The sequence below is a fragment of the Ipomoea nil genome, unplaced genomic scaffold (genome assembly GCF_001879475.1).
Source record: "Ipomoea nil cultivar Tokyo-kokei standard unplaced genomic scaffold, Asagao_1.1 scaffold1596, whole genome shotgun sequence".
Classification (NCBI taxonomy): Eukaryota; Viridiplantae; Streptophyta; class Magnoliopsida; order Solanales; family Convolvulaceae; genus Ipomoea; species Ipomoea nil.
Genome location: NW_017618024.1, coordinates 706,014 through 717,500, shown reverse-complemented (window position 1 = coordinate 717,500; position 11,487 = coordinate 706,014). Strand labels below are relative to the sequence as shown.

Here is an 11,487-nt window from a genome sequence, read left to right as displayed (position 1 = left end):
TACAAAGTTTATTTAAGTAAAAAAAAAATACACAATATATTATAGAATCACCTATCACACAAGTTTCTAAATAATAAAAGATGAAGACTTGAAAAGTGTAACACCCAAACTTCAAGTTAGGGTCAGTTTTAATTGTTACATGTTAATTAGACAGTGAATGGATCGCTAAAATATAATCATGCTTCAGTCTTTAAAAGCTGCCAAAGAGGTTTGAAAAGCAGTGAAGTTTTATTTATTTTTGAAAGTAAATTCTACTCTCACGCTAGATATACATAAGTGACTATTTTATTTTATCAATAAAAATTACTTTTTTCCAACAATTATTTTTTTTTATCAATATAAATTTCATTCAAGTATTAAAAATAATGAAATTTAATATTAAAATTTCATAAAATCAAAAATAATAAAATGAATTAAATTTTAAAAATCTCAATACATACATTGAATATAATGATTGAAACAATTTAATTAGACTATATAAAAGTACCAGGACTATATGGTCTAATGGTATCCGGGTTGGACTTCCATTTGGAAGATTGTGATTTCGAGCCTCAGTGGAGGCGTTATTGGCTCTTTGTGTTTCAGTAGGTTGAGAAAGTATATGAACAGATACTACATTGTAATAGAGTTAGTAGCATTCAAAAAAAGACTATATAAAATTAAACAATATATTTGTTATTTAATTTTTTTTTTTTTTTGAGAAAACAAAGCAGCTGCGTGCATGACTCCATTGTGAATGGTGGCTGAAGCTTCTTTCATTTTCTCGACACCCAAACTTGAAGTTGGGGTCAATACTTAGATCCACGTATAGCCACAACAATAGTTATTGTGTGAATCAAAGTCCAAAAACAACTACGTTTTGTTTAATTTTATTTTTTCGCGCACCTAGTTGTCACATAAATTTTTACAATTTATAATGTACAATATTCTAAAACAAAATGTACATTATTCTAAAGCATAACGTACAATATATTATCGTAGATATTTCATTATTCTAACACATAATGTACATTATTTTAATATATAATGTACATTATTCTAACACGTAATGTACATTATTCTAAAACATAATGTATATAATTTTAACACATAATATATATTATTTTTACTCATAATATTCACGATGATATTTTGAACCATGATTCACACAGCTGTGTGGCACGGTCCACACAATAATTTGCCTAGCCACACAATTAAGTTAAGAAAAATATTATTTCGTACATACACCCCTATATTTGATTTCCCAGCTAGACCAAAACTCCCTAATGTATATATGGATCATATTTTCTTTAAAAAAAAAAAAAAAAGTACTCTATACTACTTTTTAAGTCACTACTGGAAATTTGCCATTTTCCGACCACCGAAAAGTGGTCGGAAATGGCCATAATTAGGTCGGAAACGCCTGTTCCGACCTCTTTTCCGACCAATTTAGGCGTCCGGAAAAATTCCCCTAGCTATTTTCGACAACTAGAGAGAATTGTCAAAAATAGCGACCACTTTTCTAAGACTGTCGGAAAAAATGGCCAAGAGAACAGTCAATCGGGGTCCAGATTTTCCGACCACCGGTGGTCAGAAATTTCGACCACTTTGGTGGTCGGAAAACTGGACACAGTCAATAAAAAAATTCATTTCACTACAGAGGATTCTCTGTAATGAAATGAATGAATATATATATATATATATATATATATATATATATATATATATATATATATATATATATATATTATTTTTATTTTTTTTTTCAAGCTGGTAAGATATTTGCTGAAAAATATATACACTTCAAAAGAATCCATTCATGAATATACAGTTAAAAAAATTTAACACAAGTAAATCTAATCTAGAAAGAAAAGACAGATCAATCAGAAACTCATCCCCATTTTTGAAGCAATCTAAATTTTAGATTGACTTATGTATGGTTATTCTCATATACTTATCCTGGTAGATAACCTGTAGGACACTGAAAAATTGAATTTAGAATCATAAGTCATAACAGAGCCATGGTGCAATAGATGAACAACAACAATACATGCACAGAATCACACCTCATTCTGAGAACCTCCATATGCAAGTCCAAGCCCCATTATTACACCAATTCTAATCGAAGCATCATCTCTGTCTATATACTCTGTAAGGAGTGCTAAATTGCTAATGCCTGTGATGCAAAACAATATTAGATCATAGTATATATTTATAAGAACAAAATAAGTCCAGTAATAGGAAAGTACATAAAGGACTTACAGGATCACACTCATTCTTGACAGAACATTTTACTACCCCAACTGCCAATTGAGCGACCGCAATTACATTATTGTCAGTACTGTGGAAGTACTTGTCAATTTGTGCAAGTCCATTATCGACATCCCATTGCAGGATCATACCCTAAAATGCAGGGAGAAGGCTTTGCCGTGTTCTTTATTTTTAAAAAGCCAACTTGTTGAGGAGCCACCACTTGAGGCCTCTGATGGAACTGTCATCAACTTATCCTGCAAGTCTAAAAATGGTAACCATTGTATCCATATATGCAAATAAAGGTGAGCATATACAGCTTAACTCATATTACCTGACCAAATTCATTTCACCACAGAGAATCCCTCTGTAGTGAAACGACCACCTCCGTAGTTTTTTCTCCTCCAAAAGCACCACCTATCTCAGCTCCATTTGTTGGTATGTTCACATTAACAATACCACAATCACTTCCTAAAGGACTGCCATCAAAACAAAAAATGTCAACAGATGCAGGATCATAATTGGAAAAAGAAATCTAAAATAAGATCTAATATTTAAAAATATATGCAAAAAAAGGCATGCAATCTATTATTTTTGCCAAATATGTAAAAGATATATTTAATTTATAATCCCAATAATCAAATTAAATCATCTGTATCAAACACCACAACATATAATCTTTCAATTTCATTAAATGAGAAAATAAACTGTTGAAATACTAACCCAATGCACTTGAATATATATTCAGGTTTCTTGGTGAAGATTGAACTACTCAAACCCTGAGGCACATAGTTGTTTATTTCAACAGCATCCTTAAATGTCTGCAAGAAGAGTGGGTACTCAGAAGTGAGACTTTAATTTAACAATGTTTGTCCATGTTACACAACACAAAACAATTTCTAATCAATGAAAACCATAAATTTGCATAAAAAAGTAGCTACCTTAAATTTCATAACATATAGAACTGGGCCAAAGAACTCTTCCTTCACGACATTAGCACTTGGAGATATTTCTACTATTGTTGGCTGCACAAAGTTCCCTTCAGATGGTATAACTGAACCTCCTGTCAGGATCTTGCCTCCCTGAAAATTAAATCTATTAGTAAAATTTTATAGAAAAAACAAGAGTCAAAGAAACAGAGCATATAAGAAACCAATTGCTGCTATATGCCTAGTTGTCTTAAGATGTGATCAAGTTATTCCAAGACAATATCATTCATTCTTCAGAAAGACAAAAATAATGGTGGATAACCTTGAAGATAGGGGTGTGTGTGTAAACCACCCTTTAAGTTTTCAACATAAGATTATATTTGATGTTATAAAGCTCTGCTTAATGCTTATGAAATTTCAGTGTTTAAGTTTGTCAAAATGAGACTGGAAGGATATGAGTAATGCACTAATTATAGATCACAGGATAATAGTGCTTATAGGAGCTACATTAGTGCGCTGTGAGGATCCAATCAGAATTAGGATAAAGAAATCATCACAAAACATTTATTTATTTAAAAGAGTATAATTCAATATAAAATAAAGAAATTAGCCCTAAAAGAATAACAATCAGAAAGTTCAAAACCATCAGGCTCAAAGGAAAGTTGGTAATTTAATACTATGTAATGAAAAATGTGAAAATTACATTACATACCTCCGATATAATTTTTTGAATTCCCTTCTCAAAGTTCTCCCTTGAAGCACGTGTATGTAGTGGTCCAAGCAAGGTACCCTACTCTAAAGGATCCCCTATCTTAACTTGCTTGTATACATCAAGAAGTCGTTCAACTACTTTGTGATACATACTTTCATGAAGAAGCTTTATTGTAAGGAATCACAAAGAAGAGTATTAGCCAATTTTTTTAAATGAAATAATTACACAATAAAGTGTAATAGGAATTATAAAAAAAAAATCATTTTTACCAGAAGGATAACATGTAAACTCTACAGGTCATCTAAGTCAAAAATTGAATTATAATCATATTCACCTTGTGCACACAAGACCATCTTCACAAGCCTGGGGCAAGATTTACCCGTGAACCCTCTTTCAACACCACTGCATGAATCTAAAATAGCTTCAAACACAAAAGCATAGTTGACATTCAGAACTTCATCATTTATGGATTATATTAAAAGTTATGCTAGAAAGCAAAATAATGTTTTATTTATGCATTAAATCCAATAAGGCCTGAATTCATCCAATTACAATTGAAAAGTTAAAAACTAAGAAGAATTGTACCTTATATCCTAACTTGTTCATCCTAGTCAGATCTCAAAATCATTCATAGCACTTCAAGCACTTACCCAATCTCCAAATTGTCTTCAAAGAACTAAAAGCATAAGAAGAAAAACTATCAGAAGGAAAGAGCATATCACAAGGAAGGGTCAATTGGAGGACAGTAGGCAGCCATGATTGATATGGCTCCCTAAGTAACCGATCTGTTTCATCAACAACCTGAAATAATGCCATGCCAGGTGAAACTGAAGTAATAAAAAATATGATGCGGAAGTGGAAATGAGTGTGGTCATCTATCCAAAATGTCTTACTTGCAAAGCTTATCTTCTAATGTCTTACACAAACAGACACAGTACCAACAAGATCATCAAGAATCAGTAGTAAATAGAATGTAAGGTAATGATGTAAAATAGTAAAAATTGAAATAATCACAGTGCAGTGATGCTATGTCAAATTGGTTTCAGTAAACAAGCAGAACTTGTGGAATTTGATTTTCTCATCAAACATAAGAATGAGATGCAAAGTGATTACTCAAGGTAGTTAATTAATTTAAATGTTGTGTGGAAAACCAGTAACGTTTGAGTGTTTATATGTCCATGGAAAACCTTTAACCATCTTTGCTTGTTTACTAAAAAAGAGAAGCAGAAAAGGTATTCCATGTTAAGCAAACTCTCATATTTTCTTTCTCTTTCAGTCTTGGTAGACACCAAGGGACTAATCAAGTGCAAACCATTCCTTAAGTATAAACTACAAACACAACTTAACTGGTAAAGTAAATACAAAAAAATAAATGTAACTATCAATACAAGTAGAAAGTCATACATACTGTATACTATCTTCTGGATACATTATCGTAGATAACCTGCTTACCTGCTTGATGCCTGATAGATCTAAAAGAAGACATTTTCACCAATTCGAATTGAAGGCCAAGCTCGAATCAGTTCAGGAGATTTGCTCTTGTATACCTAGCTGATTATAGTAATAACAATAAATTAGAAATAAAGAACCCTAAGTCCCTAAACTCTAACAATAGATGAGAAACTAACGAAGGCATAATAGTGGTTACCTTAGAAACGATCAATGCAGCAAGTTTTCTTTCATTGCATTCCTCTCCTCATACAAACTTTATCGGCAGAACAATATGCCAACGAGTGTTTGAGATGGCAGAGATGAGCGGGGAAAAGGTTTATATCACAGCTACGTCGTTGATCGAGGAGAAGGTTCGCAGCTGCGTAGTCGATTGAGGAGAAGAGGTAGGGAGGAGAAGGCGATCGAGGGCTTCAAATTCGTAGACGATCTAGGGCTTCAGCGGCGCAAAGGTGTCGGACTGTCGGGTTGAATTGGGTTAAATAAATATTAAATATATACTCTCTATATATACTGGATTTTATATTTATATATTAGGTTGGACAATAACTAAAATAGGTATGTATTACTTATATATGTATATATAATGGATATTTATATATTAGGATTAGGATAATAACTAAAATAGGTATGTATGGGAAATACCGATCACCAAGGTAGTCGGAAAAATTTAGTTCAAAAAATTTTAACTGCCCAAAGAATTTTTCGACCATTTTTACTTAGTGGTCGGAAATTCCGACCACTTTCCGACCACTGTAACCCTATGTCGAAAAAATGAAAAAAAGCCACCGCTTGTGACCAAATTTTTGGGTGGTCGGAAATGAGGTCGGTAAAATGCTAATTTCCAGCAGTGAGTTTTCTTAATTAACGTGTACATAGGGAGTAACAAGAAAGCTAAGTTTGAGTTTGGGTTAAACTCTTTGTATATAGAAGTATACTGTCTATGTTAAGTCTCGAATCTAATTTGATCCGACTTTATGTCATTATGAATTTGGAACAAGGTCTATAATATAATTTAATAAAATTGAAATATATGAATTATTTAAAAAAATAATAGTAATAATAGTAATATGTATAGTTATGGAGTCATAGCCCTACACACTTCGATATACCACATGGTTTAGTGTGAGGTCCGTTAGACGGCCTGTTGTAGGATTGCAACTTACCCTCTCCCATTTAAGGTGAAAGATCAAATATCAAATAAATATTATTCTATTTTAATTTTCTTACCCAAATGATACAAAATATCAAATCAAATAATATTAATACTGGCTTAGCTTGCTTGACTCCAATAATGTGAGTCAAGCTTCCGTCATTTTCACGCACTCCAACAAAATATTCGTTTCTCCTTCTCATTTTGATGTATAACAAATTAGAATTTTAATCATTATGTTTTATGACTGATCATAGAAACTCATTATCACTATTCTAAATTCGTTTTTATGTAAAATGGATAAAATTATTAACATTGTATGTGCAACTTAGTTACAATTGGAACCGTCAAAACGGATTCTGCCTACCAGACCGACCTGTCACGCCCACCTAAGTAGAAGAGAAAATAGAAGCCCGTCAAATAGCAGACTTTTTTGGTCTGCCCTGCCTAGGTCTGAGGACTTGGCGGGTGGGCCAGACGAGTCCTGGGCTACCCGCTAAAGATTTGTTAATATGTATATGTAAATCATGAGCTGAAGTATGAGATGAAATTTGTAGAATAAATTGAGAAGAAATTCAAAAATACATGGTGTAAATCATGAGATGAAGTTTGCAAGTCAAAGAAGATCAGTCAAAAGACTGAAGTATGAGATTTGCAATGAGCTGAAGTTGCAAATCTAATTATGGATGAGATGAGATTTCAGTTTCCAAATCAAGAAAGGACTGAGATTTCAGTGCCAATTAAAGAAATGGCTGAAGTTTCTATGAGATGAGATTTCAAGCATTAAATCAAGGGCTGAGACTTCATTACAAGTTTGAGATCAGATTGAAAAATTAATTAATGGGGTTCAGTATGGGGATGAAGTGCAAATTAAATCAAGGAATCCTATTGGTTGAAGGAATTAATTCAGATATACAATTTCAAAAGTCAGTAGCTGTATGAATTGAGAAGAATTATGAGCTCAAGTTATAAAAGGAAAGTATTTAGTCCAAAACAGAAAGGGATTAAATTGAAGCATATATTTGAAGACTAAAATCCCAGTATCTAGTCCAAAATAGAAAGGGATTAAATTGAAGCATATATTTGAAGACTAAAATCCCAGAAGACGTGATCTACATCATATTTAATTAGGGGAGCCTATTTGTGTGGATTTAGAACTCAAAAAGATGGCTTAATATTTTTAGGGGAGCCTATAAAAGGATGAATATTTGAAGATTGAAGTAGGGGCCAATAGTTCAAAACGGCTTAGAGACATACGAATCCAATCAAGAGAAAACTTACAAAGAAAAATTCAGTGTGCTGAAATCTTCATCATTAAGAGACTTGCTACACATTGAAGAATCAATCAAAGAAGTCTCAAGTTGGAAGCAAAGAAAACTTGTTTTCTACAAACAAGTGGTTTCCCTACGGGAGTGTAGGAAGAAGATTGTCACACGGAGTTTTGAAATCTTGGTTGTATTTCTACCGGAGTGTAGAAAGGGAGAAAGTAGCACGAAGTTGTGAAATCCTGTTTGGATATTCTACCGGAGTGTAGAAGGGGGAAAGTAGCACGGAGTTGTGAAATCTTGTTGCAGTGTTGGGGACACTGGTTGGGGCATGATTAGTGTGGGCTTGGTGATCAAAACACTAGATCACAAAAATTCATTGTATCTTGTAACTAAGAAGTGGTGGATATAGTGAATTACTCCTTGAGATAGGAGAAAGTGGAGTAGGATGATTACATCACCACCAAACCACTATAAATTCTTGTGTCTTTTACTGCTTTATTTAATTATCACATGCTTGCTTGCTTCTCACGTGATATTCACTTGACACAATCACAACACTTATTTTAATATTTCGCTGTGCACAAGACTCTACCAATCGGTTAAAAGTTTTGAATCTTTTATTGCCTTAACTAATTTTGTGATTGGCGAAATCGGTATTAAAGTCTATTCACCCCCACCCCCTCTAGACTTTTACCTCACCTTATTTGGGACTAACACCCTCCTAGTGTTGAGATGAAGGCATGACAGTACATAAGATCTTTGGCTCCTATCACCATCATTTTGACTTAGAAACCAACAAGGTGATTGCTGGGGTCATCGATCCCATCGTATTTGGGCATCGAAGGGCATTTGAAATCCTTTGGTGCATGATAGCATTGTATATCCTCGGTGAACGGGCTAGTGGTTATAGTGACCGGGTGATTGGCAAGTTCTTCCCTCCTTTCACTTTGTATTGTAAATCCTAAACTTCCTTCACTAGCTCCGCAACCTCCCGGGCTTGGGCTTTCTGGGAAGGTGTTGGAGATTCATCACTGCTCTCTGCTATCTCTTCGTGGAAATCAACTTCCATGTATTCTAGTCCTCGGGGTTTGTTGGTTTGGTGCTTAATTACTCGAGCGGCTTCTGCTTGTCAACAGGGGTTGGGTGTAACCGCTCAATGTTGAGTACCGACCGATTAGTTGTCGTGACTTCGGTGTTTAGATATGGCTAGCTAGTTCCGCGGACTCAATCGATCTAAAACTGGGCATCCCAAACGATTTTCTTGATTAGCGAGCGAACTAGTCCTCATGTCTTTCTCTAAGATTGGTCCTGCTCCAGTGTTCTCTGTAGCTGACCAAAACTAGTAGGGGTCCATTGCGGTTGGCACTATCCTCTCCGGTGCGAGGTCGTGCTGTAAGGCCTCTATGAGGCATTTTGTTACTTCGACTACCGTTGGGCTAGGTCTCACGAGATTGACTATTGAGAATTTGGCGACCGGTCCAGTGGACGATAGCACGTCTTCTTGGGGATCCTCCTCTGGGTTACTCTCCCTCTGCTAAGTTGAGCAATTGGACAATGGACCGGAATTCAGTTAGCTTAGAGTTTCGCGTAGATCGCAGGTCGATCAGCCAGATTGGAATAAATTTATATATAGTAGTAATAATGTCACATTTATTTTTAAAATTTAGATGAAGTAAAAAAAATGACATGCAATTTAACAATGGTTCAATAGGTATGTATTATTAGTTAAATACAAATGGTGAAATTTACAAATATAAAAATGTATGCACTTTTATATCAATTTTGATAGTATATCTAAAAGATAGCTGCAAATTTTTATGTTGTTAATCAAATACAACTACATCAAACCTTCATTAGAAAATTCATAACTGAATATCTAGGAATATCTTAATGGAATATTAATGTACATAAATATCTTTTGTTTATGAAAAATGAATAACTACCGTTATTTGTAAAATGATATTCATTTTGTTGTTGGTTTATTCTCCTATGCTAACCAAATAAATAAACAAACATCTTGGACTCATAGTCATCACTCTAACAAATTTAAAAAATTATTGTTAAGAAAGTGAAGTCATAATAAATAGTTTGAGCTATTACTTACAGTAAAACATAAATGATCGATATCATGGGAAAAGGGATTGCACAATTAAAAAGTCCTCGAATTGGGCAATTATAGAGTTTCTGAATTAATAGTAAGAAATTATTACATTGTTAACTTTTGTGAAATAAAATTATTATAACTAAGGCTAAAGTGTCATTCCGCACCCTGAACCATAAGCGGTTCTTCATCCCGCACCCTGATCTTTCATAAGTGCTATTTCGATCCACAAACCATAAAAAAAAATTTACTTAGAACTTTTCACAGGTTTCCCTGATGACATGGAGCAGGTCATATGCTTATGTGGATTTTTTTTTGTTTTATTTTTTGTTTTAAGTGAGTGTTGGTCAAATAAGTTTACTCATATCAAAGAGCTGACTTTTTCATTTAGCTGCGGAGAACGGCAGAGCCACGGCATCATCGGGTCATGTCCACCGTCGCCGGCATATCCTCGTCGGCTTCCGACGGCACCGAGAAATGCAAGCAATTTTCCGGCGGGTCATTGACGACATTATCCGATGATCCAAGAAAGCCAACCAGGATTCTCTACACTTAAGACCACGCATTTCATGGTTTAAGCGCAGTGTTGTCCAAGAAAGCCACAGGGTTTGTCTCAGCTTACAGTGACAAAACCGTCACTCTTGACCCAACCCACACCTTCGAGTTTCGATCTGTCTCTCAATCCGGCCACGGGACTGTGGCCGGATTCTCAGTACGGAAAAGATTTGATTATTGGTGTGATTGATACCGGAGTGTGGCCGAATGAAGAGTGCAAACTTCAGAGATGATGGCATGACAGACATTCCTGAGAGGTTGAAAGGGAGGTATGCTTCTGATGTTCTTGCAGGAAAGGACCAGACAATTGCCGATGGGGTTGATGTGATATCAATTTCTATGGGGTTTGATTTTGTTCCTTTGTATGAAGACCCCATTGCCATAGCTCCATTTCGGGCTATGGAAATGAATGTTCTTGTTTCTGCCTCAGTTGGAAATGCAGGCCATGCAATTGGAAGATTGCATAATGGAATCCCATGGGTTTTAACAAGTGTAGTTGGCTCCATTAATCGTTGGTTTGCAGGGAATTTGGATCTGAGAAATGGTCAAGAAATCATTGGATGCATGGTTCTGAGAGGCTGCCACTCATTTACAATGAGACCCATATCTGCCTGCAATTCTGTCCAGTTTTGGTGATGGAGTTATTGTCTGTGACAATATAATACTAGGCAATTATTCAGCCAAATTAGCTCTCATATATCTACCAGAGTGGGGATGAGAATGTTGTCCCACACTTTCAACATGATCTCTAGAACATCCATCATCCATGGCATGTCCTCATTCTTATGCCATTGCTGCACTCCTTAAAGGTGAAGCATCCAGAATGGAGCCCGGCTGCCATCAGATCAGCCATGGTTACAACAGCCCACCCCTATGATAACACCAAGGATCTGATAAAACATTCTGGTCTGAAGTACACTGTTGCCACCACTCTTGCCATAGGAGCAGGACAAGTCAATCCAAACAGTGTTCTTGATCCTGGGCTCATTTATGATGCCACAAACAGTGCTCTTGATCACGGACATGTTGCTGGGAGTGGGAGACTGCTCTGGAGGGTCGCGAAGGATCATCGCCGACCTGGAGCATCTTGA

General features: G+C 35.2%; 1 protein-coding gene and 2 long non-coding RNA genes across 4 annotated transcripts; 1 reads left to right on the top strand and 2 right to left on the bottom strand.

The window, feature by feature from the left end:
• Nucleotides 1-1,948: 1,948 nt before the first annotated feature.
• On the bottom strand, nt 1,949-2,614 carry LOC109190952. The gene is made up of 3 exons (XR_002055833.1): nt 2,564-2,614; nt 2,242-2,486; nt 1,949-2,155 (listed from the first exon to the last, which is right to left on the bottom strand). It is a non-coding gene; the product is annotated as an uncharacterized LOC109190952 (long non-coding RNA).
• A 5-nt stretch (nt 2,615-2,619) lies between these two features.
• On the bottom strand, nt 2,620-5,337 carry LOC109190951. Of its 2 annotated transcripts, XR_002055832.1 has the most exons (7): nt 5,323-5,337; nt 4,456-4,546; nt 4,205-4,291; nt 3,871-4,035; nt 3,171-3,311; nt 2,953-3,050; nt 2,620-2,708 (listed from the first exon to the last, which is right to left on the bottom strand). It is a non-coding gene; the product is annotated as an uncharacterized LOC109190951 (long non-coding RNA). The 2 variants fall into 2 exon arrangements; XR_002055831.1 differs by lacking the exons at nt 4,205-4,291; nt 4,456-4,546; nt 5,323-5,337 and having other exon boundaries at nt 3,871-4,150.
• A 5,266-nt stretch (nt 5,338-10,603) lies between these two features.
• Nucleotides 10,604-11,487, top strand: LOC109190926 (subtilisin-like protease SBT1.5). The gene is made up of 2 exons (XM_019341530.1): nt 10,604-10,963; nt 11,206-11,487. Exons 1-2 carry the CDS (start codon nt 10,604-10,606, stop codon nt 11,485-11,487), a joined length of 642 nt encoding a protein of 213 aa, XP_019197075.1.

Bases quoted from the DNA above. Each gene is read 5' to 3' on its own strand.
- LOC109190926 (XM_019341530.1), top strand. From the start codon at position 10,604: ATGAAGAGTGCAAACTTCAGAGATGATGGCATGACAGACATTCCTGAG. The intron at 10,964-11,205 runs GTTCTGAGAGGC...CACTCCTTAAAG, and splicing joins AAGAAATCATTGGATGCATG to GTGAAGCATCCAGAATGGAG.